At 34.6% G+C, this 27,629-nt stretch overlaps 1 protein-coding gene across 10 annotated transcripts in view; it reads right to left on the bottom strand.

Annotated features, from left to right (window-relative positions):
- Positions 1-27,629, bottom strand: part of SCFD1 (sec1 family domain containing 1) — a 134,907-nt gene that overhangs the window by 49,025 nt on the left and 58,253 nt on the right. For all 10 annotated transcript variants that reach the window (XR_003433593.1, XR_003433598.1, XR_003433594.1 and 7 more), the window contains 4 exons: positions 25,240-25,330; positions 24,222-24,295; positions 23,452-23,533; positions 4,482-4,578 (listed from right to left, as the gene is read on the bottom strand). Coding sequence is in view for 2 of the 10 variants with exons in the window: in XM_027110989.1 (XP_026966790.1) it covers positions 4,482-4,578; positions 23,452-23,533; positions 24,222-24,295; positions 25,240-25,330 (344 nt within the window). In the remaining 8 variants the exon portion in view is untranslated. The remainder of the gene's footprint in view (positions 1-4,481; positions 4,579-23,451; positions 23,534-24,221; positions 24,296-25,239; positions 25,331-27,629) is intronic.

Genomic DNA, 27,629 nt, shown 5'->3' with positions numbered 1-27,629 from the left:
CAGTTAGAAATGAAAAAGGAAAGGTAACAACTGACATTGCAGAAATACAAAGGATCACAAGAGATTACTACAAGCAACTCTATGCCAATAAAATGAACAATGTGGAAAAATGGACAAATTCTTAGAAAAGCACAACCTTCCAAGACTGAACCAGGAAGAAGTAGAAAATGTAAACAGACCAATCACAAGCACTGAAATTGAGACTGTGATTAAATATCTTCCAAAAAACAAAAGCCCAGGACCAGATGGATTCACAGGCAAATTCTATCAAACATTTAGAGAAGAGCTAACACCTATCCTTCTCAAACTCTTCCAAAATATAGCAGAGGGAGGAACACTCCCAAACTCACTCTACAAGGTCACCATAACGCTGATACCAAAACCAGACAAAGGTGTCACAAAGAAAGAAAACTACAGGCCAATATCACTGATGAACATAGATGCAAAAATCCTCAACAAAATACTAGCAGACAGAATCCAACACCACATTAACAGGATCATATACCATGATCAAGTGAGGTTTATCCCAGGAATGCAAGGATTCTTCAATATACACAAATCAATCAATGTGATATACCATAATAACAAACTGAAGAATAAAAACCATATGATCATCTCAATAGATGCAGAAAAAGCTTTCAACAAAATTCAACACCCATTTATGATAAAAACCCTCCAGGTAGTAGGCATAGAGGGAAATTACCTCAACATAATAAAGGCCATATATGACAAACGGACAGCCAACATCGCTCACAATGATAAAAAATTGAAACCATTTCCTCTAAGATCAGGAACAAAACAAGGTTGTCCACTCTCACCACTATTATTCAACATAGTTTTGGAAGTTTTAGCCACGGCAATCAGAGAAGAAAAGGAAATAAAAGGAAGCCAAATTGGAAAAGAAGAAGTAAAGCTGTCACTGTTTACAGATGACATGATACTATACATAGAGAATCCTAAAGATGCTACCAAAAAACTACTAGAGGTCACCAATGAATTTGGTAAAGTAGCAGGATACAAAATTAATGCACAGAAATCTCTTGCATTCCTACACACTAGTGATGAAAAATCTGAAAGAGAAATTAAGGAAACACTCTCATTTACCATTGCAACAAAAAGAATAAAACACCCAGGAATAAACCTACTTAAGGAGACAAAAGACCTGTATGCAGAAAACTATGAGACACTGATGAAAGAAATTAAAGATGATACAAACAGAGAGAAAGATATACCATGTTCTTGGATTGGAATAATCAACATTGTGAAAATGAGTGTACTACCCACAGCAATCTACAGATTCAATGCAATCCCTATTAAACTACCAATGGCATTTTTCACAGAACTACAACAAAAAGTTGCACAATTTGTTTGGAAATGCAAAAGACCCTGAATAGCCAAAGCAATCTTGAGAAAGAAAAACAGAGCTGGAGGAATCAGGCTCCCAGACTTCAGACTACAATACAAAGGTACAGTAATCAAGACAATATGGTACTGGCACAAAAACAGAAATATAGATCAATAGAACAGGATAGAAAGCACAGAGATAAACCCACGCTCCTATGGTCACCTTCTTTGTTTCTTTTTTTTTTTTTGCGGTACGCGGGCCTCTCACTGTTGTGGCCTCTCCCGTTGCGGACCACAGGCTCCAGACGCACAGGCTCAGCAGCCATGGCTCATGGGCCTAGCCGCTCCATGGCATGTGGGATCTTCCCAGACCGGGGCACGAACCCGTGTCCCCTACATCGGCAGGCGGACTCTCAACCACTGTGCCATCAGGGAAGCCCTGGTCACCTTATTTTTGATAAAGGAGGCAAGAATATACAATGGAGAAAAGACAGCATCTTCATAAGTGGTGCTGGGAAACCTGGACAGCTACATGTAAAAAAATGAAGTTAGAGCACTCCCGAACACCATACACAAAAATAAACTTAAAACGGATTAAAACCCTAAATGTAAGACCAGATACTATAAAACTCCTAGAGAAAAAAACATAGGCAGAACACTCTATGAGATAAATCACAGCAAGATCTTTTTAGACCCACCTCCTAGAGGAATGGAAATAAAAACAAAACAAAAAAAAACCTAATGGGACCTAATGAACCTTAAAACCTTTTGCAAAGCACAGGAAACCATAAACAAGACCAAAAGACAACCCTCAGAATGGGAGAAAATATTTGCAATTGAAGCAACTGACAAAGGATTAATCTCCAAAATTTACAAGCAGGTCAATATCAAAAACACAAACAACCCAATCCAAAAATGGGCAGAAGATCTACATAGACATTTCTCCAAACAAGATATACAGATTGCCAACAAACACATGAAAGCCTGCTTAACACTACTAATCATTAGAGAAATGAAAGTCAAAACTACAATGAGGTATCACCTCACACCAGTCAGAATGGCCATGTTCAAAAAATCTACAAACAATAAATGCTGGAGAGGGTGTGGAAAAAAGGGAACCCTCTTGCACTGTTGGTGGGAATGTAAATTGATACAGCCACTATGGAGAACAGTATGGTGGTTCCTTAAAAAACTAAAAACAGAACTACTATACGACCCAGCAATCCCACTACTGGACACATACCCTGGGAAAACCATAATTCAAAAAGAGTCATGGACAAGCCTCTTATATATCCTCATCCACCAGAGGGCAGACAGCAGAAGTAAGAAGAACTACAATCCTGCAGCCTGTGGAACAAAAACCACATTCACAGAAAGATAGGCAAGATGAAAAGGCAGAGGGCTATGTACCAGATGAAGGAACAAGATAAAACACCAGAAAAACAACTAAATGAAATGGAGATAGGCAATCTTCCAGAAAAAGAATTCAGAATAATGACAGTGAAGATGATCCAGGACCTCAGAAAAAGAATGGAGGCAAAGATCGAGAAGATGCAAGAAATCATCCAAGAAACAAAAGCCAGATGGCTTCACAGGTGAATTCTATCAAATATTTAGAGAAGAGCTAACACCCATCCTTCTCACAGTCTTCCAAAAAATTGCAGAGGAAGGAACTCCCAAACTCATTCTACAAGGCCACCATCACCCTGATACCAAAACCAGACAAAGGTACTACAAAAAAAGAAAATTACAGACAAATATCACTGATGAATATAGATGCAAAAATCCTCAACAAAATACTAGCAAACAGAATCCAACAACACATTAAAAGGATCATACACCATGATCAAGTGGGATTTATCCCAGGGATGCAAAGATTCTTCAATATACGCAAATCATCAATGTGATACACCATATTAACAAATTGACGAAGAAAAACCATATGATCATCTCAATAGATGCAGAAAAAGCTTTTGACAAAATTCAACACCCATTTATGATAAAAACTCTCCAGAAAGTGGGCATAAAGGGAAACTACCTCAACATAAAAAAAAAAAAAAAAAAAGTCATGTACCACCATGTTCATTGCAGCTCTACTTACAATAGCCAGGACGTGGAAGCAACCTAAGTGTCCATCAACAGATGAATGGATAAAGAAGATGTGGCACATATACACAATGGAATATTAGCCATAAAAAGAAATGAAACTGAGTTATCTGTAGTGAGGTGGAGGGACCTAGAGACTGTCATACAGAGTGAAGTAAGTCAGAAAGAGAAAAATAAATACTGTATGCTAACACATATATATGGAATCTAAAAAAAAAAAACGTTCTGAAGAACCTAGAGGCAGGACAGGAATAAAGACGCAGACGTAGAGAATGGACTTGAGGACACGGGGTGGGGGAAGGGTAAGCTGGGAGAAAGTGAGAGAGTGGCATGGACTTATGTATACTAACCAATGTAAAGTAGATAGTTATTGGGAAGCAGCCGCATAGCACAGGGAGATCAGCTCGGTGCTTTGTGACCACCTAGAGGGGTGGGATAGGGAAGGTGGGAGGGAGACGCAAGGGGGAGGAGATATGGGGATATATGTATATGTATAGCTGATTCATTTTGTTATAAAGCAGAAACTAACACACCATTGTAAAGCAATTATACTCCAATAAAGGTGTTTAAAAAAAAGTGAATTCCCTAAATATTTAAAACAAAATTCAGTTTTAGATACATCATTTTAAGAAACTCTTTAGAGTGAAACCAAAGTAATTAGAAACTGCATCACTTAGAGATGCTGGCTTTGAATATTTTACCTTCAAGTCTTCCTGGAGCCAGCAGAAATTGAGCTTCAAATGTATCACTTTAAACAAATGAATACAAAAAGTGCTTAAATACCTCCCTCTCCCCAAAAAAGCACTTACATACCATCAAAGAAAAGTTCAATAAAATAAAATGTAAATGATTTTTCTACCTTAGTAACTGCTATGCTACAAATTTCTCAACAGGAAATAGCTCATTTAATTATCTCATTAATAGCAAAGATTGTGAGAAAAACAATGATTCTATTCAGATTTTACTCAAATTGAAAATGCTGGATTCATCAGAAGTAAAACTTACATTAACCTCAAATTCATGGTACATACCATCAGGGTCTGATATTATATCTAGAAGCGATTTATCCAGAGTAGTTTTGCTCATTATTTTTTCTTCATATTCAAAATATACATCCAATTTTCTTGCCTGTTTCAAAATAAGTGTCTGATTAGAATACATCAAGTAATAAAAACATACTAAAGGACCCTCAGCTTACAAGTTTCTATGATCAATTTGAAAAATAAATGTTCATTTCCTAGTAGAATTTAAAGTTTCTTACTTTTGACATTGTTAATATAAAAAAAAGATAGATTGACTATTATATTTATCATATTTTACTTATAAATTCAGAACTAACTCTGCATGTCATATATTAGCAAAGACAAAAAACCACACAAATCTCAATTATTGTATTAATTAGTAACTAGCATACAAATAACACTGTATTCCATGCAAATTAATATCAAGTGGTCGTGTTACGTTTACTTTTTTAGTGAGTAAATTCAGATATTTTCATCTTAACCAGAAAGTTACCCTAATTATTTTCAATGGTTTTTAAATAAAATATTTTCCTACTTAATACTTTGAAGTTTAGATAATGGAAAAGTAGTCAAACTTAGTTTTTCTGTATGGCAGCTTTTCTAATTTAAAATTCATTGATTAAAATTATCCAAATGAAATTAACATGTTAGGATAATCCGAGGTAAATAAAAATTACCGCGTATCTATTAAATTATGCTTCAGATAAGACAAGAGAGAAAAGAACATGCTTTACTACTGAAGGTATTACCAATCTAAGTAGAAACCGTTCATGAAATAAATGAGAATACTTATGAGATACCAACAAAGAACCAAAATGTAAATATAGAATATAAATAAATATATTAAGTTCAGATGATAGAATGAAATAATTAACCAATTGTGGAGAAGGAAGCGATGAGTTCTGAATTGTTTTGAAAGTGGTTTGGGGACATGGATAGACAGAGTTCATTTCAGTTAAAGGGATCATACCAAGGCATAATCAGAGTGGACAGATCTGAGTGGCAGACTCAGGAGTGATTTCATATATGAGGCAACAGGCAATCAACAGAGTCCCTCAATCCCACTCCCCTGCAGTGGCACACAAGGCCAGAGCTTTAAACAGATGAAATATTCCGTTTGAAAATCCAAACAACATGAAAAGGTAAATACATTGAGACCTGTCTTCACTCCTGTCCTTTTCCACCCAATTTCCACCTGCTTCTTTGGATAGTCTTTATTTCTCCTATAGTTTTTCACTTTCTCTATGCAAATAGTATCTATACCCTAAGATCCCTCTGCTTTCTGCCACAAAAGGTAATATACTATACTCTTCTGTCCCTTGTTTTCACTCGATATAACCAGTACATGGAGAACTTCCTTATTAGTGAAGTCTAGATAAGAGTTAATAAACTCTGTCAGAGTTTTCCTTTTTATAAATGGCTCTTCATACTCTTCAGATTCCCTGATACAGGAACCATTTTAACTACTGTATAAAGCTACTTTGAATAACAAAGTAGATGAGAGGTAAAGTCCTAGGAATGGGAAAATGTAATATCAAAAATGAACAAAAGAAATAGAAAGGAGATCCTAGGAAAGAGAAAATGGTGGTGACTGTGTGAATGGAAAGGAAGAGACAGATACTTAATAATTAACATGAGAATGTATATGGGAAGGAAGCTAGTGAAAAAAGTCAAAGATAACTCCTGGGGAACTAGGATAATAGTAGTAGGAACTATGTTAACATAAATATTAGATTGGGAAAGGCTAATTATCTGTAGAGTAAAGCTAGGAATGGAAGGGGGAAGGTGATAAAATAAGGTGTTAGGCTGACTTTTGGGCCCTCACAATCTGCTCCAGCCAACTTTTCTGTTTTATCACTATTCACTAGGTTCAGTTCCCTCTAGTCACATCAATTAACTCACTGACTTTCATTAAACGTAATGTATGCTTTTAATCCTCAAGGATTAGGCTTGGGTTATATACTCTTAGCTTTTTTAGAATGTATTTCTCCTCCATTACCTGCCCAGTGAATTCTACTCATTTTTCAAGGTCCAGCCTCTTTGCAGCGTCTCTGTAACTCTTCAGTCTCTGTTCTTTCCCTTTCCTGCCCCTCCCCCAATCTTCTTCACTGGGAGAATTTATTAATCCCTTAAGTGTGTACTGACAGCACTCTGTACACTTCTCCATAATAATAATCACACCACATTACTGTCTTTGGTTTACCTGTTACTCTTCTAAAACTGTGAACTCCTTAAAGTGTGTCTCATTAATTGTTTAACCCTAGGAGTCTAACATAGCACCTGGCTCATAACAAGTACTTGATAAAATATGTGTTGAATGTCTAAGCTAAGATCAGGATATACAGATCAAGTACTCATCTTTAAAAGTTATAAAAGTAGATAAATGAACTTCTAGAAGTGAAAACTGTAAAGAATCAAGTCTTTAGTGACTTAATATATAAAATTAAGTAGGCTAAATGCCATAATGGAATCTAATGTCTGTACCTACATAAATCAATGAAGAAACATGGTTCACTGACTTACGGAGGTACAGACATTAGATTCATTTTGCTCTTCTTGATGTGTTAACTTACCCCTAGTTTAACTTCTAATTAACAATGGAAACAATTCAAAAACAAGTTAATTCGACTGCTAATGGGTAGAGTTTCTTTTGAAGGTGATGATAATGTTCTAAAATTGCATTGTGATTATGGCTGCATAACTCTGTGAATATACTAAAAACCACTAAATTGTACACTTTAAATAGGTGAATTGTATGGTATGTGAATTATATCTCAATAAAGGAGTTAAAGAAAAACAACATAGCATTTCAATATACTGATTGGAAGGGAGCCTCATGTGGGAGAGAAAGGAGTGGAGATTTTCTAACCTACATGAAAGAACTAGTATCTGTTCAGTATCTATTATGCGCAAGGCACTTTACTTACAGCTGTGGCTTTCAAACTTTTTTTTTTTTTTTTTTTTTTGCGGTATGCGGGCCTCTCACTGTTGTGGCCTCTCCCGTCGTGGAGCACAGGCTCTGGACGCACAGGCTCAGCGGCCATGGCTCACAGGCCTAGTCGCTCCGCGGCATGTGGGATCTTCCCGGACCAGGGCACGAACCCGTGTCCCCTGCATCGGCAGGCAGACTCTCAACCACTGTGCCACCAGGGAAGCCCTCAAATGTTTTTAAACAGAGAACCTCAGGACCCTCTTTCTCAAACCAAATCTTCTGTAGAACCCTAAACATAAAGATACAAGTGACCCATTAAATGTCTCTATTGAGCTCTAGGGTACCAGAGAACAGTGTTTAAAAACTACAAACTTAGACTATCTCATTTAATTCTCCAGATAACACTATGAGCTAGGAATTATTAGTCCCGTTTTAAAGATGAAGAAACAGACACAAAGAAACATAAATTTATTCAAGGTTACCAGAGTAGAAGTAGTAGAGAGTTGAGATTCAAATCCAGGTCAGACTCCAATGTACACCACAGATAAAGAGTAGGGAAAACTACATTTTCCTCAAGAACAACTTATTGCTTCCTTTGTATATGCTTTATGGAAGAAAGTATATGTGTCAATTAGTATATATTTGGGGTTTTTTGGTAATACACATAATTTACATATATGTGGTAAAAGGTTACTTTGTCCAGAGACATAATATGTATAGGTCGGTCCTTTTTCACTTTCTTGAAATAAGGGAAAATACTAAGAGAAACAACTTCTGTCCCAAAGATCCATTATTCTTCTACAATATGGATTCAAAGGAGGACAAAAATTGGATAACAAGAGTTACATGGAAAATAGACAAATTAAAAATATAAAACAAAATAACAAGGTCAAGATAATAAATAGATTTTTGGTAGCTTCAATAAATATCAAGAATAAATTATCAAGAAGGGAATATTACAGAAAAATAAAGGACTATATATGGAATACAAATTATATCTAGTGAATATAAACTCTGAGAGCTATGAATTTCCTAAAAATCCCTTTAGAAGAGCTAAGAGAAGAATCTGATTTAAAAAAAAAAAATTCCAGTGTTTTTCTCCCAATTTCAGAGTTATCAGTGGACAATCAGCATGATGTTTTTCATTTCTCAGTGCACTGTGTCAACATTCACATCAAATTAACCACACATATATGCATTTTATATATATTATCCAACTAAATGTACTGAATTGTCATTTACCTGTAACTGTGTTTATAATTTTGTTAATTTGAAATAAAGTGTTATGTATATGTCTGTGGGTATGGCATTTTTTGACTGGTGACAGCCAATAGTCTACTGGGTTTAAAAAGAACAAAAGAAGGGACACTTCTAAAAACCCTCAAGTCATTCGGGATGTGTAAGTAGTATGCATTTCTTGCCTTTTGAGAACCCATTACGTAGGAAGATTTATTGATGACCCATACAGGATATGAAAGGAATTCCTTTTTCCTTCCTACAACTGTGGGGGATTTTTTTCCTTCTCTTTTACCATTCCTCTGTTTATCCTAGCTACAGGCACCACCATTCTTGGACTCCCTATTCACTGCTAGCTACAGCCTCAGTCATAGACTGAGGTGATGACAAAGACTAGAGTGGTATTTCTTGGCCTTCCTTCTTCTCCAAGCGCCAGTTCTATTCCCTAGTCAGCAGTAAAAGTAAAGACAAGAAGGGATTAGACAGTTATTACTTCCTTTCACTACTAAGAATCCCAATATTCTTCTACCAGTACTTCTTACAGGAGAGAGAGGGTATGATAAACTCTTCTTTGCTGCAACACAACATTTGAAACATTCCAGATTATGAATTAAATAGGGTTTGTAGGACAGGGACCTATCTGCCATGTTAATGTCTATAGGAAAGTATATCCTTAAGCTAAAATGAACTTAGAACTATACTTTTAGGATATAACCTAATCTTAAGTTGAAGATCCTTTATACTCTAGCCTTTTCTTGTTTCTACTTTCTTTTTTAAATGTGCAGTTCCTATCATCATTCAAGGCTGTTTTGGATAATTCTTCCTCCAGGTGAGTGGCCTCTGTATGCTGTATTATAATAGTCTGTGGTCTGTATGTCACTAGAGTATAAAGTCTAGATTATACTAAGCTATTTGTTCATTACTTTATGGCTTGTGCCCCGCAAGATGACTGGAATTCTCTAAAACTCAATTGCCTTTCATAATATAACACAATAGCATGTTAATATATTTTTAGTTATTTAGGTGTATTTTTTGCTGCATTTCATGCCAGTGGATTTATATGGGTTTGCTAACGTGAAAAATTACGTTGCACTAAAACTGGATGTTCCATGAAAATATTTAAGGTGTTCTATAGCACAGCTGGCTGAAAATATTTATTCTGGAACATTTGCTCATATGCCACAGTGACTTAGAAATCTTGAATAAAATTCATCATTATACTTCTACCTTACTTCTGTGCAGAGATGGGACAGTATACTGTCAAGGTGAGGAACCTGATTAGGATCTTCAATTTCTACAATAGGTTATCAACCTTACTAGTTAGTTATCTCATTTCCAAATATATGCATTTTTCTCTCTACCAAGAACACTGACTTTCTAGCATTCTGGGCCCAAATCAGAAGGTGTAACCTCAACTTCTCTGCTATCTAAATCCAGCCAATTTAAAAAAGTGATATTATTACATTATTTAAAGAATGCAAAATATTTCCACTTTAGATACTAAAAATTCTATTCTTAGTGTAAGAAAAAAAACACTAGAATGGTATAAACTTAGACTTTATTACATTGGTCACTCATAAAACTGCTCTCAATGAATTATATTTTAATATTATGCCCTTAACGTTCATTAAGTTGCCATGTAAAATCCATGACAGTAACTGATATTAAAATATTGCATTGTTACATCACTAAATTTACTCTAGATAATGCCCAATATGAACAATGTCTTTTGTAACATAATATTAAGGAACACTTTGCTTAGAATAAAAAACAAATTCTTTCTGAGAAAATTTTCAAGAATTTAATTGTATCTCTTTACTGTGGTTGCCAGAAAATTCAAAGCCAAACTTGAGAATTATAATTATAACTATATAGAAACAATTGTGAGTTTCTACTTCATGATTTTTGCTGTATGTGCTATTCGTGGAAGCTGACTTAAATCTGTTTTAGAATAAGAAAACAAGTTTATTTAATCTATAAATTTATCTTATATATTGACTCCTACTAAAAAATTTAAATTTTAACAAAAATGATCTATGTAATAAGAAATTTTAAATGTATATGAAATGATCTTCATAGATGACAAATATTAAAATACTAATATTAGCAACCTTATTATAATGAAATACAAAAAAGTGCTTTATCTATAATATTTCTGGAGAAAACAGAGGTTTATATGGCACCTGTAAACTATTATGTCTTATTTTATCATAACTCTCAGAAGCATTTAGTTTTATCTCACTAATGTGTTGAACTCTCAAAAGATATACCCAGGAAAAGAACAGCAAATTAAATCCAAGTAAACAGAAGAAAAGAAATGATAAAAATCAGAGCAGAAATCAATGAAATTAAAAACAAGAAATCAGTAGAGAAAAATCACTGGAACCAAAAGCTGGTTCTTTGAAAGATCAATCAAATTGGTAAACTTCTAGCCAGGTTAACTAAGAATAAAGAAGAGAAGACATAAATAGTATCAGAAATGAAAGAGGGGCCACCATTACTGATCCCATGACATTAAAAGGATAATAAAAATATTTTAAACAACTCTGTGCCCATAAACTTGATAACCTAGATGAAATGAACCAATTCCTTGAAAGACACAATCTATCAAAACTCACTTATGGAATGAATAGGCCTATATTATTAAAGAAATTGATCAATAATGAATAGCTTTCCAAAATAGAAAGCATCAGGTCTAGGTGAGTTACTAGTGAATTCTATCAAATATTTAAGAAAGAAATCATTCCAAATCTCTACAATCTCTTCCAGAAAATACAATGCAAACGAACTAGATGTTTTCTTGCTAAGATCAGGAACAAGGTAAAGATGTTCCCTCTCACACTCCTACTCAACCTTGTACTAGAAGTCCTAGCTAATGCAATAAACAAGAAAAGGAAATAAAAAGCAGACAGATTGGGAAGGAAGAATAAAGCTGTCTTTGTTTGCAGATGACACTACTGTCTATGTAGAAAATCCCAAAGAAACACCAAAAAATCTCCTGGAACTAATAAGTGATTATAGCAAGATTGTAGGACACAAGGTTAATGTACAAAAGTCAACCGGTTTCCAATATACTAGCAATGGACAATTGAACTTTGATATTAAAGGAAATACCATTTTCATTAGTACTCAAAAAATAAATGAAGAGATAGTTCTTATTTATGAATAGGCAGACTCATTATTGTCAAGATGTCAGTTCTTCCCACTTGATCTATAGATTCAACACAATTCCAGTCAAAATCTCAGCAGGTTATTTGGTGGATATTGACAAACTCATTCTAAGGTTTATATGGAGACAGGAAAGACCCAGAATAGTCAACACATTATTGAAGGAGGAAAAAAAAAAGGATGGAGGACTGACAACACCTGATTTTAATACTTAACTTAAAAGTTGCAATAATTAAGACAGTGTGGTGTTTGTGAAAAAAACCCAGACAAATATATCAATGATACTACAGAAACAGACTCACACAAATACAGTTGACTAATCTTTGACAGAAGCGCAAATGCAATTCAAGGGAGGAGGAAAGTCTTTTCAACAAATGGTGAAGGAACAACTGGACATCCACATGCAAAAAAAATATGACATACCCAACACCTTTCAGAAAAATTGACTCAAAATGGATCACAGACCTAAATGTAAATGCAAAACTAAAACTCCTAAAAGATACCAGGAGAAAATTTAGATGACCTGGGTATAGTGATGACTTTTTAGATAGAACACCAAAGGCACGATCCATGAAAGAAATAATTAAAAAGATGGACTTGATTAAAATTAGAGGCCTCTGTTCTGTGAAAGATATTACCAAGAGAATGAGAAGACAAGCCATAGACTGGGATAAGATAACTGCAAAGACACATCCATTAAGGGATTCTAATCGCCCCCCAACAAATACAAAGAACTCTTAAAATTCAGCACTAAGAAAACAAAATACAATTTAAAAATGGGCCAAAGACCTGAACAGACGTTTCACGAAAGAAGATAGGCAGATGGCAAGTAAGTGTATGAAAAGATGCTTCACACTGTATGACATCAGAAAAATGCAAATTAAAATAAGACACACTTGGGACTTCCCTGGCAGTTCAGTGGTTAAGACCCCACCCTTCCAATGCACGGGGCGTGGGTTCGATCCCTGGTCGGGGAACTAAGATCCCGCATGCTGCTGCGGAGCGGCCAAAAATAAAATAAATAAATAAATAAAATTAAGTAAATAATAAAAGTATGTACATGTAATAACCTACAAGGGAAAAGAATCTGAAAAACAGTGTGTATATAACTGAATCACTGTGCTGTACACATGAAACTAAAATGACATTGTATATAAATCAACTATACTTCAATAAAAATAAAGTATGTACAAAAAACAGGACATCATATATAAAAAAAAGACACACTACATACCTATCAGAATGACTAAAATCCAACACTGGCAACACCAGATGCTGGTGAAGATATGAAGCAACAGGAGCTCTCATTCACTGCTGATGGGAAGGCAAAATGGTACAGCCACCTTGGAAGACAGTTTGGCAGTTGGCAGTTTTTTACAATTCTAAACATACTCTGGCCATATGATCCAGCAATCATGCTCTTAGATATTTACCGGAAGGAGCTGAAAACTTATGTCCACCCCAAAACCATCACATGGATGTTTATAGCAACTTTATTCAAAAATGCCAAGAGTTGGGAGCAACCAAGATGCCCTTCAATAACTGAATGAATAAATAAACTATGGTACATCCAGACAATGGAATATTAATTAGCAATAAAAAGAAATGAGCTATTAAGTCATGAAAAGACACAGAACGGTCTTAAATGCATTTTACTAAATAAAAGAAACTACTCTGAAAAAGTTACATACTGTATGATTCCAACTATCTGATATTCTGGAAAACAATACTGTGGAGACAGTAAAAAATCAGTGGTTGTCAGGGATTTGGGGGGAGGGAAGAATGGATACACAGGTGGAGCACAGGTGATTTTAGAGCAGTTGAACAGTATGATATTGTAATGATGGATACATGTCATTATACACTTGTCAAAACCCACAGAATGTACAACACAAAGAGTGAACCCTAATGTAACTACAGACTTTAGTTGGTATTAATAATGTATTAATATTGGCTTATCAATTGTAACAAATGTACCACATTAATGCAAGAGATTAATAACAGGGGAAACTGGGGACAGGTGGATAAGAAGATACATGGAAATCCTCTGTACTTTTCACTCATTTTCCTGCAAACATAAAACTGCTCTAAAAAAATAGTCTATTAATTAAAAAAAAACTAAAGCCAAAAAAGACATGCATCTAATGTAAAACAAAAGAAAGGGGCACATTTAATAAAGAGTGTTTGCAATACCTTGGGAAGATTTGTGTAGCTTTGAATAATAACACCTTTCACTTTTACTTCTCCATAGATATTATATAAAATAACTCAAACCAAAGGAAAACAACAGAGATATGATTTTGCATGTGCTCCAAAAAAAAGATAGCTTTAGGAGTGTAGTCTTACATTGACAATGAATACACAAAGTATATAATACATACATATATTTGTATGTATTCATGTTCGCTACTAGTCAATAAGTAACCCTAGCATGGAATTTTTCTTGAGGTATTTATTGGTATTTCAACATAACTGACCTTTAAAACAAATCCGTTATTTTAAAAAGTATACTTGTTTTATGAAACAATTTAAAAGTTCACTAAATTTTCATTTCCTATTTAAGCATTCATGGACATAAAAGACTAGGCCAACTGAGTATTTTTAAAATGAATGAATAAACACATTGAATGGTCAAATATTTTAATAAGACAACTGGGGTTCCCTACTTCTAATTTTTGCTTGTTTACATTACTTTTGAACCCATGGTTACTCTAAAGGGATTATAAAAGAGCAAAACCATTCTCATTACATTTTTGGTGATTATGTTTTAAGGAACTACAGCACGGTAGACAGAGTACGGGATTTAAAAGTCAAAAGCCAAAGTTCAAGTTCAGGCTCTGGCAGTTGGTCTCAAGTCATGTACTCAGTAACTCTGAGATTCGTGTTCCTCTGCAGAATGAGAGAACATATCTATTATGTTAAATTATCTGATATACAAGTGCACAAAAGAAGTTTGTTCTCTTTAAAAGGAAAAAAATACATCATATGTTCATATTTTTCAGCCAACAATCATAATCTGAGGATGCTACGTTTGATAATAAAATATTTGTGAAGTGTAAAGCACTCTATAAGGCACTGTAGTAAAAACACGTTCATTTACATAGTATCTTAAAATACATGTTTTTTAAAGGTACTCTAGTACTCACATAACAATCAGGGTGTAAATATTTTCACTCGATTAAAATAAGAACCATCTACAGAACTGTACATTGTAGGTGATCGATAAGTATAGAGAAAAGAAAGCAAAAATGGCAGTATCAGAAGGAGTCAGGTAAAAGAATGCAAAATTCTTTAAGGCATTTCTTTAAATGAAACATTTCTTGACTTTACTTGATAAACTGAACCAGACTGAAACTGAATAACAATGATAAATGGTATGGTAAAGAGATAACAAGACAAAATACAAAAAGTTCCAGGTTTGAGTTCCAACTCTGCCATTAACTAGGGAACGTTTAACCTTTTCTTTTCTTATTTCCTTCACTGATTAAATGAAGAATATTTCACAAAACATGTTCTGCAGAATGCTAGTTCTCAGAGTTGGTTATAAGAAATAATCCCTAGAGGTGTTCCAAAGTCAACGGAGTTTGAGAAATATTGGCTAAATAAGTTTTTAAAATGCATATATTGGGCTTCCCTGGTGGCGCAGTGGTTAAGAATCCACCTGCCAATGCAGGGGACACCGGCTTGAGCCCTGGTCTGGGAAGATCCTACGTGCCGTGGAGCAACTAAGCCCACGTGCCATAACTACTGAGCCTGTGCTCTAGAGCCCGTGAGCCACAACTACTGAAGTCCGCGCGTCTAGAGCCCATGCTGCGCAACAAGAGAAGCCACCACAATAAGAAGCCCATGCTATGCAATGAAGAGTAGCCCCCGCTTGCCACAACTAGAGAAAGCTCGCGTGCAGCAACGAAGACCCAATGCAACCAAAAATAAATAAATTTTAAAAAACAAAATAAAATGTGTATATTATACTGCATTATGAATCTCCAAGAGGGGGATACAGTAAATTTTATTTTTAACCTTATTTCACCAAGGAAGAAACCTCACTAATTTGTGGAATCTACTAAAAACTCTGTCCCACGGTTCCTTCTATCTTGAAAATCCTAGTTCCACAGGAGGTTCGTGAAGGACTTTGGAAAGTGGGTGCTACAGGACTGAGGAATTATAAGGGCTATGTTTGATTTTTTACTTTCTACTTTGATTTGTATATCCCTGGTGCTCATGAATTATTCTCTATTCTGCTAGTCTATGTGTTGTCATTGTAAGTGACCTCAAATTCTGTAGAACAAGTCAAGGTATAAATAAATAAATAAAATGTGAGAAATCTATTTAAAAAAGTAAGGAATGCATCTGTCCTCTCCTTTTATTTTAAACATTTGACTGTTCATCTCAACTCTGCTTCTACTCTCTGCATTTAACCTACCGCATATTCCTATAAGGGAAAAGTCTATAAAAAACTCCCAGGTTTACCCACTCACAAATTATGTAGCATATTCTGTTTCTTAATATTCTATGGCACTTAAAACACAATGCCAAAAATCCACATTACCAAAATTAGTCTTTGGCTTTCTCAATGACTTAATTAAAATCTGTTTTCTTATCTGTAAAAGACCTGAAATAGATGACCACTAAGCCTTGTTTGAATTTTTCACTTTTATTGAGGTATAATGACATACAATACACAGAATCTGTTAAGTTTTAATATATGTATATACCCATGAAACCATGAACACAATCCAAACACTGAACATATCATTCATCACCCAAGGAAATTTTCTCAATGTACTTCTTTCCTTTTGGCCCTCCAACACAATTCTCTATGTCCTGCTTTCTGTCACTATAGATTAGCTTGCATTTTAATGAATTTTATGTAAATGCAATTATAGATTATGTATTTTGTGTGTGTGTGTGGCTTCTTTCACTCAGTGTAATTACTCTGAGATTCATCGATTTATCTTTCACTCAGTGCAATTACTATGAGATTCATCCAATAATACATACTGTATGTATTAATAGTACCTTACTTTTAATTGTAGAATATCCCATTGTATAGATATACCATAATTTGTTCATTCAATTCACCTGTTGATAGACATTTGGGTTGTTTCCAGTTTTGGGCTATGACAAAGAGCTGCTATAAATATTCATGTACAATGAACGTATATGCTTTCATTTATCTTCAGTAAACACCTAAGAGTAGAATGGCTGGAGCATATAATGGGTTTGTGTTTAACATTTTAAGGAACAGAGATACTGTTTTCCAAAGTGGGTGTACCATTTTACATTCCTACCAGCAATACATGAGAGTTCTAGTTCTTCTGCATCCTTGCCAGATGTTGGCAGGATCAATATTTTAAATTTTAGACATTTTAATAGATGTATAGAGGTATCTCACTATGGTTTTAGTTGTATTTTTCTAATGATTGTTGACACTGAACTTATTTGTCACCCGTGTATCTTTTTTAGTCAAATCTTTATTCAAATCTTTTACCCTTTTAAAAATTGGGTTGTTCATTTTCCTTTTATTGTTTTTTTTTTTTGCGGTACGCGGGCCTCTCACTGTTGTGGCCTCTCCCGTTGTGGAGCACAGGCTCCGGACACACAGGCTCAGCGGCCATGGCTCATGGGCCCAGCCGCTCCGCGGCATGTGGGATCTTCCCGGACCAGGGCATGAACCCGTGTCCCCTGCATCGGCAGGTGGACTCTCAACCACTGTGCCACCAGGGAAGCCCCCTTTATTGAGTTTTGAGAAGTCTTTATTTCTATGAATTTAACGTTTACGAATCTATTAAACTGAGTCCTGCTAAATGACAATGCTTCATCTTCATGAAAACAGATGGCAGAAAAGTGAGAGCAAAAAGCTAGGAAAAGGTAATTTCATACTTTGTTTTTTGAGGATGTGGAAGTAGCCTCCAGAAATTCATAGTGAGTAAGAAACTGAAGGATATTTCATTCATTCAAGAGCTGTCTTTGGTCATACTTGGAGTAAAGAAAACTTTAAGTTCTTATAGTGACTAATAATAATTGGGATGAAAAGAGGTAGAAGATAGTGACAGTATGTCCATTGGGGACTTCCTGCTACAAGATATATTTTTCCCTGCTTTGAAGAACAGACACCAAGGTCATATGAACATTCACTTGGTATGTGTACTGGACAAGAGATCATTTAAAAGAGATCAGTCAAAATCCAGCCAGAGAAATGTTCTGATTTATACTACAGTAAAATTTCTTCCCTACTGTGATCAGGAGAGTAGTGATCAGTTAATCAAAGTCAGTTAATGTAAAGAATAAAAAGGACCTGTGTTGTATATAAACATTTTAAACACTACCTTTTAACTTAAGGTCTAAAATGTATAATTGTCTGTCAATCTTGACGTAGATCCAAGACCTTTCCCTTGAGTACCGAGGTGCACTGACTGAAATTTTTTTCTTTCTTGCATAATGCATACCTATAAGGGATCACCTACAACTTCTAGTTTGTTTCTTTGAAGTGAAATAAAAAAATTTATAAACATTTACAAAGCAATTTTAGTGTTTTTCAAGATTTTCTAATGTCTTACAGGTTTTCTGTTTTTTTTTTTTTTTACCTGCTACTAAGTTAAGCAATAATTAAATCACCATCTTCATTGAGTCTAAGGCATGTAAATTAGTTTTATAGAAACAATCCTCTTTTCCTACTCATACCATTGACATAAACAGATTGGAATCAAATACAAATAACTTTTTGGTAAGCAAAAAATTCAACTTACAAACATACTAGCTGTCAAATGTCAGCATGTCAATAATGTGGCCAGCAACCACTGTTTTACCAAGGGAATAAAGGGCATCAGCTAATTTGATGTGTTGACTAGTGAAGATCAGTTCAGTTTCTACTTTATTTTGAAAGCTTATTTTCCCCTAAGAAAGATACTGAAGTTGAACCAAAGAAAAATTAGTCCCCTGAAGGAGGGGCTCCAGTTAAAAGCTAGCATCGCTAGCAAGGGCTAAACCTTGTTCAGAGTGTAGACCTAAGGCAGTACATGTTTGCTTGACCAGATGATGTGTTTAGATCTAATTCAGTACCTCTTAACTTTCTCCACAAGAGGAACAAAAATTAAGATTCAGCACCAATGAAGCCTTGATCCACAACAGCTTATTAACAGCTAATTCTGTGCCGGCTACCTTAGGAAGGAGCATTCAGATGTAAGAGCATTAGGGGAAAGAGCATATAATGCCATTTCTCTCTCATCTACTGTGACTTACAGCTAGGTAACTTTTCCTTTTCTTAGGTTTCTGAAGCTAGAGAGTAATTAATTCAGTGTGATTATGCAGGTGAGACAACAATAATTAAAATAAATTAAAATATGTCTACAAATTATTTAAGTAATCTCAGAATCCATTCTGTAATAACCAGCAAGTGGGGGAAAATCTTATTTGTATTAGAAATGAAAAAATTGCTAAAGAGGTTGCAAAAGATAAGGTTTACTTTAAACAAATGAGGATTCAACAATTTAATCTATTAGACCAATGTTAACTACCCAAGCCACTAAAATCCTTAGAATATCAATACATTTACATGATAATATTTGCCAAACTTGTTACAAACTGCTGTGCTCCTTCTATCTTTCCACTGAAACATCAACTACTGGATAACTGCCAGGACTTCTCTTCTAGTATTCTGCTTCAGAAAACCATCTAAAGAAATGTAAGAAGCAGCTATAATCTAAACACCCCAAAAGAATATGCAAAATTGCAATAAAGACAAATACCAAGAGAAGTGTTCTGAGATCTCTGCATTAAAAGTCATAATATTCTTGCTAATAATAAGTATTTACTACTCAGGTGAATAAATGTTTACAAAGAAGTAAATAAAGCTCAGGTGGTCAACAAATTCTAATGAAAAGATAAGAGATGATGGGGGGGTGGGATGAATTGGGAGATTGGGATTGACATATATACACTATTGATACTATGTATAAAATAGATAACTAATGAGAACATACTGTATAGCACAGGGAACTTTACTCAATGCTCTGTAGTGACCTAAATGGGAAGGAAAACCAAAAAAGAGGGGATATATGTATACATATGACTGATTCACTTTGCTGTACAGCAAGAAACTAACACAACATTGTTAAGCAACTATACTCCAATAAAAATTAAAAATAAAAAAAAGAGATAATGGAGAAAAATACTTCTTTAATTATTATTAACATTATATAGCCAGGGGCAGATGGTGTAACATAATAATGGCACAAATAAACATGCCACTTAAAAGTAAATATTTTAAAACTGGAAATTTAATAATTATGAAAAACCGTTAAGAAAAAATTTTATAACTAGAAGTAATGAGAAAAAATGGAAACAATAGCATTTATGTGCTAGTTTTGTCAAGGGAGAATAACTTAAGAAAGATGGTTAACATTAAAACAGGACTCTTCACAGAAGACATCCCAATTTTTCTATACTAATAAAATTTCTTTTTTATTATTATTATTTATTTATTTAATTTTTGGCTGCATTGGGTCTTTTGTTGCTGCCCGCGGGCTTTTCTCCAGTTGCAGTGAGCGGGGGCTACTCTTTGTTGTGGTGTGCAGGCTTCTCACTGGGTGGCTTCTCTTGTTGCACAGCATGGGATCTAGGCGTGCGGGCTCAGTAGCTGTGGCTCACGGGCTCTAGAGAGCAGGGTCAGTAGTTGTGGCGCATGAGTTTAGTTGCTCCACGGCATGTGGGATCTTCCCGGACCAGGGCTCGAACCTGTGTCCCCTGCATTGGCAGGCGGATTCCTAACCACTGCGCCACGAGGGAAGCCCTAATAGAATTTCTTATATCAGAATAACTCAGAGTATGTGGCTTATTAAATACAACTATAATTTATATGTAAATATTTAAAATAAATATGCTCCTTTATCTATGATTTAAAAAAAACTTCTACTATTAATTGGGTTTCCTAGAATGATCCAATGAGGAATACTGTGTTCTATACATGACATTATTTTCCCTCTGCAAGTGAATGACCTTATATATAATGTCCTTTATAGTTTCTTTATATCAGATCCTACTAGGAATATGGTGTCTTCCTTGAGTTACAGCACAAAAATTATTCCAAAATATGTAGATTTTATATACAAGTATTTAACACCCTGAATGACAAATTAGTTTCTTAGCATAAGATGCTCTGCCACATAATTAGCAGCCCTGGAAGAAACAAGTTCCTTTATAAAGAGAGCCAAGCAACCAGGTCTTAAAGCAGAATTTTTGGGTCAGGCATGGTGGCTTATTAAAGTATCTCAGACAGACGGCATCTATTAGGACAAAGTGATTCTCAAAAACTCATATACAATCATAAATAAGCATTTAATTTATGCCTTAAATTTTGCCTTAAAAAACACCGTTTTTCACCTAGTCATGTATAATAGCCATCTTCCAGTTCTCCACTTACTTCCAGAACTCACCCATCCCTCACACAGCTCAGACCATTCTCTTGTTAAAACATAAATCAGATCATGGCATTAACCTCTTCATACTTAAATCCCTATTTCTCTTGACCCCATAGTCTATCACTCTTTCTCTCCTCACTATAAGTACATTAGACTTCTTCTAGGTCTTCCAAAGCAATTTGTTCCTGCCTTAAGGCCTTTGCAGCACATATTAGTCCCTCTGCCTGGAATACATGGCCCTGAAATTTTCACTAACTGGCTCCTTCGTGTGATTTGGGTCTCAATTAAAACATCACCTTATCAAAGGTGATTTCCTTTGATGGTGATTTCACTTACTCTAGAACAGCCCTCTGAGCCAGTGTCTATCATATCACATCACCCTAATTTGGTGTTTTCATATCACCTAAATGCCTGACGTTATCCTGTTTTCTAATTTGCTTACTTTGTTTGTTGTCACTACTATATTAGCTCCAAGAGAACAAAGAACTTGTCTGTCCTGTTTATTACAGAATCTCTAGGGCCCAGCACAACACCTACAGAGCCACTTAACATAACTGAGTAAGTAAATTACTTTAACCAGAATTTTCTCAAACCATAAGCTGTAGTCTCTGACCTAGAGTATATTCATATAAATTTGGGGCAGGATACTGTTTGTAAAGTTTTATGAATAAGATGAAACTGTGCACTTTCCATTGGTATGATAATTAGTTACTTTGGGTTACACAATTCAGTCTGGAAGTAGAAGCTAAGCTTGGCACTTTCCTGGTTTTACAACTGTGAGAACTGAAGTCAGAAAGTAAAATGTAAGTATTAATAAACATTTAATAATGAAAAAAATTAATGAAAAAACTATATGTCAAAAAAATCCACGGAACAGTTTAAATCTCAAGGTACATACAGGACTATTAACAACTGTCATAAACAGCATGTAATCAAGAAACATTTGTTTAATGGATCATAAGATCTTGATTACATAAGTATAGTTCAGTAGATGTAAAGCAGAACCTATATTTTGTTTTAATGCAATACATTTTTGTTTAACTTTTTATATTAGATTCACAGTCTTCATATTTAGCCTTGTAAGCAAAGCCTTTACTTTCCTAGTGAAGTAAATTCTCAATATAGCTCTTTGTTGCATTTTACCGGTTATATGTATTATCTCCACAGGAGACAATGATCTCAGGTAAAAAAATTTGATCAGCATTTTCCCACTTTACAGAGATGCAACATATGGAAGTGAAAATATCAGCAGCAGAAATCATCTATAGACTGCTCAATTATGTTTCTATTCCTGTAGGTACATGAAAATAGCAAGCATCACTATCAAGATGTGGGGGGAAAAAAAATCGGGCTGTCAGCTTAACAGAAATTATGCAGGTTTAAATTCTATGCTGTACAATGTCCATTATCTATCTATAGTAGCTCCTTTCTAATGCTCTAAGGCTTTTTAAATCATTAAGAAAGAAAAATGTTTAATCCCCTTTTCCATAAATCCAAGTTGTTATCAATACTTTGGACAGGAAGCAAGCATATTCAGCTTTTTTACATTGCTTTTTCAAATGTATCATCTCAAATGGAAAGTAGGGGTCAGTAATAGCCACATTCTAGTATATCATCAATCTGTCACTGGAATTCAGTTCCATGTCCAGAGAATAAATGACAGTAGAATACTGAAGAATGGATTAAGTCCAGCTGATACAGAGTTACCATGAATGAAGTAATGAGAAAAAAGAACTATGATAACAACATACAGAATATCCAATACATTTGTTTCAAAATCACAGTATAGCAGGTAACAGTAAGAAGCAATAATGCTAACAGACTAATCTAAAACTAAAAAGATCAGAACCAAGTTACATAATGAAGTGATGTTATTAATAGATATTTTAGATAGTACTATATATAGTAAAAGGGATGTCTAAATCTGTATTACTGATGTTTAGATACAGGTCTACTATTAACAAAGTAATACAATAAAACGTAATAAAAATATCACAGATGCTAACTTCTCTTTACTGAACATGTAACCTTGGACAAATCACTAATCTTCCTGGATGGGTTTCCTCATTTGCAAAAATGAAGGTAATAATGCTGCCTTCAATAATTATATCTCTTAACATTACAGTGAGGGCTCAACAAGACAATGAATATGAAAGAATCTTACAAAGTCTAAAACCCTACAAAAATAGTAGCTATATTGTGGGGAAGGAAAAGCTAAATTTACCTTTATATGTTCTAAAACAGCAGTGGCAACATTTGTATGGAGATCAATAAGTCTTTTTTTTTCAAGGAGTTCTGGCAAAGAACTACAAGTATCAAAAAATTGAAAATTAACCATTAAATTCTCTAAGGAAATGACATAAATTTTAATAAAACACACACCTGGTTGCTTCCTCTGAGGATACTTGGAACAGTAAAACAGGGACAAAATTACATGTTAAACTATCAACTGAACTTAATCTCCAGGCTTGAACACATACAGTATTTACCACTTTAATACAGTTGAAATGCTTCTTATTTTAAAATAACCTGCCTCCCAAATATCATTATTCTACCATTTAACTTTCTGATTCCAAAATTTGGAGGTTTAGAATAAAATCAGATTAATGTGAGATTTCTAAAACACGAAACTCTTTCTCCTTGATGGCATTTAAAGTATGAAAAAGATACCGCTTAAACTTTAGCTAATAAAGTAATAGCAGCAATGATAAAATTAACAATAACTCACCTTACTTTATCAGCGATACTATCTCGGTGGCAAAATTACCCCCATTATACAATTCTAACTAGTAAAAGGAACAAATGATCTGCTATATGAAAAGGAGGGAACTTAAATCAGCTTGAACATATTAAAAACACAATTTAGTTCTTTAGTCTAAAGGTATATGCTATTACTATTATTTCCTATCATGAAAAATATTAATCAATTTTTTAACCTCCAAAATAAATTCTTATCAACAGAAAGATTTCAAAGAGGATAAACTGCCTACTTACCTAACGGCTGATGTTAACTTAGCAGTATTGTCAGACAGCATACTTATGGCTCCTTCATCTTCCCCTTCTAGTCCCTGGAAGGAAAAAACGGTCCCAGTAACTACTCAGAAATCCCAAGCCCAAGCATGAAAATCAATATATTCCTAAGATCACTGATAAACAGTATGATTCTGGTCACCCAGGATAATAATTCTTCCCTTCTAAGGAGCAAGCATCTGCATTTTTGACAGTTATAGAAAAGTTCTAGTCACCACCAATCTAATGAATGGTTGGATGACTAAAAAAAGGACCAGCTGGCATTTTCAGATAAAGAAATAGGCCCAGAGACTTCCCTGGTGGCACAGTGGTTAAGAATCCACCTGCCTATGCAGGGGACACGGGTTCAAGCCCTGGTCCAGGAAGATCCCACATGCCGCGGAGCAACTAAGCCCATGCGCCACAACTACTGAGCCTGCGCTCTAGAGCCCGCGAGCCACAACTACTGAACCCACGTGCCATGACTACTGAAGCCCATGCGCCTAGAGCCCGTGTTCCATAACAAGAGAAGCCACCACAATGAGAAGCCCGTGCGCTGCAACAGAGTAGTCCCTGCTCGCCATAACTAGAGGAAGCCCATGCACAGCCAAAAATAAATAAATTTATTAAAAAAAAGAAAAGAGAAGTAGGCCCAGAGACTTGCCACAGGTCACACAGTAATTAACAGTACAGCTGAAATTTGAAGCTAGATCAAAAATATAGTAAAATGAGCAGCACCGGAACATATATCTCTAAAATATACTCACATTATATATTTTTTCAAATCATAAATTCATATTATTTTTTTTAAAGAGTCCACTCTTCTCCTTAGAACTTAGATTTCTTTTTAAAAAAGATCTTTTATGTAAGTTGGGAATATATTTTTTTGTTATTAAAGCAATGAATGGCCTTGAATTTTTGTAAGGAAAAAAAGTTAACCTCTTTCCCCCTCCAGATGTCCTTCTGCTTCCCTATATTTCCAAGAAAGTAAACAGAATCTTACCATAATGCTTTTAAGTCGTTTAACCTCATCTTCCTGTGCTCTGTAAGACTCTAGTTCTTGCTGAACTGATTCTGCAACTTCTGGGAATGGACTGAAACAGTATTGCACAAGAGGAACTATAAGTATGAGATTAGAAGATTGATTTTTGTGTGAATTTTGAAATATATACAATGAGGATTTATTATTATTTCAAATGTATTCATTTAAATTTGAATGTATATTATATATAACACAGGCAGAAAACATTTAGGATAAATACTACTATATATCCTTGTGATATCTATTTACATTGTAAATACTATTTCTTTAAAATGCATAATACTTATATATATAAACAAATTTAAATTTTATTTCTATTCTTTTCATTAACTGTATCATTTTCTCTTCACCTATACATTATTAGAAAAAATAAAAAGATATTTAAGTGACTGAAAAACAAAGTAAGAGAAACCACAGTATATCAAACATCAATTAAATATTACCAGGCAAATTAACATATAGTGTCAAAGGGTCCATGTAACTACAAAGATGTACTAAAAAATATTACATGCTGTGAAAAAAACTGTAACTGTGAAAAAAATCTTTTAATTTTGTAAATTCAATATCTAGACCACCATTGGTAAAAATAGAACATGGGCCCAGTTTTTGTTTGTTTGTTTGTTTTGTTTTTATTAATTTTTACTGGAGTATAGTTGCTTTACAATGTTGTGTTAGTTTCTGCTGCATAATAAAGTGAATCAGCTATATGTATATATATATCCCCATATCCCTTCCCTCTTGCATCTCCCTCCCACCCTCCCTATCCCACCCCTCTAGGTGGTCACAAAGCACCGAGCTGATCTCCCTGTGCTATAACATGAGTATTTTTCATCTACAGCCTTAGGGGAGGCCAGCTTCTTCTCCTTTAAGAAAGAAAGGGTCACGTCCCCCTTCCTCCACGCTGACACTTGATAACACTTCACTAATGATCAGCACAGAAATGACAAAAGCTCCTGAAAGGATTTTGAGAAACACAGTCCAGTTTTACATGACAACTGCAGGCCCTAACGGAGGTCCAGCAGAGTCTATGTTGTCAGAAAACAGCAGTGAGCAGGTAAAATGTGCTGGTTGAACTAAATGATCCTTAAAATCTCTAGTGTCTTTAGGTCTCAGGGCTAACAGACGATAATAACTGCTTGTATTTATTGAGTGCTGACTGTATGACAAACACTATGCTAAGAATCTGTCTCTATTGTCTCATTTAATTCTGACCACAGTCTTGGTGGGGTACATATACACTACTGCCAGCTAAGACCAGGGACTTTAGAATCTGCCAGAACTGGTTTTTATACCTGGTTTTACCAATGAAAGCTGGATGATTTGGGGCAAGTTACTTTACATTATGTCAATCTTCACAACAACCTGAAATAGGACAATAGGTAGAAGTATCATCCCACATTTCACTGATGAGGAAAATGAAGCTCAGAGAGATTTAAGTAGCTTGTTTAACTCTATGCTGTCTCCCAGCATCTGTGCCCACATTGATATTGTAGCATGACATTCAGAGTGAGGGCTATTCCTACCTAACAAACAAAAAGTTAAAGTTCTTACTATTCAACTGACCTCTTAAGTTGTTCCTAAACATATGGTCTAAAGAAAATATTCAAAATTTCCATATATGAATAAAGAAATTGTTTTCTTAAGCTTTTGTTTTTCTATTAGGGAATGTGAAATTTAAAATTAACTTTAAAATATCCTGCATCCTCTATAAATAATGTAAATTCTTATACTTTACCATTCTAAAAGGAAATGTAGACTATATATAGGATTCCAAAGAGAAGAAAATAATTTAAAATACCCAAAATTGCATTAGTCAGAGAGAGAAAGATAGTGACTTTTCATTGCAGAGAAACTACAATTCTTTGTTATAGCAATGTGATTTTCCAGTGTTTAAAAAAAAAGGTTATAAATAAAAAAAGATAAAGCATACAAAAAAACCAATTGTATTGAACCAAGTCTATATCCTACTTCTCTTTAAACATAAATGAGACCAAAAAGAACAGCCATATCAGGGAGATATACATATATATATACAGACAGATAGATACAGTAACTGTTGAAATAGTCCAGATTACAATAAATAACATTGTATTTCCATAATTGTTGATGAGCAACATTCTTTTTCTCTCAGAGGAATGATTTTTTTGTTTGTTTTTTAGAATGATTCCTCTAGCCATAATGACCACTAGATAACTTTTATAGCAGTTACTAAGCTCATGAAGTACCTCAACTTTAAGGGGTCATAGCAACACATGGATCTGCATATCTACCTATAATAAATCACATGGCAAATTGTTAAAATTTTTTTACCTATTATTTCTAATGTACTTTGAATAAATCTTGTTTTCAGG

Source organism: Aethalodelphis obliquidens, unplaced genomic scaffold (genome assembly GCF_003676395.1).
Source record: "Aethalodelphis obliquidens isolate GAN/ISIS:26980383/991018 unplaced genomic scaffold, ASM367639v1 scaffold10, whole genome shotgun sequence".
Taxonomy (NCBI): Eukaryota; Metazoa; Chordata; class Mammalia; order Artiodactyla; family Delphinidae; genus Aethalodelphis; species Aethalodelphis obliquidens.
Note: the sequence above shows the minus strand (reverse complement) of the source record. Positions and strands in the feature narration are given on the sequence as shown.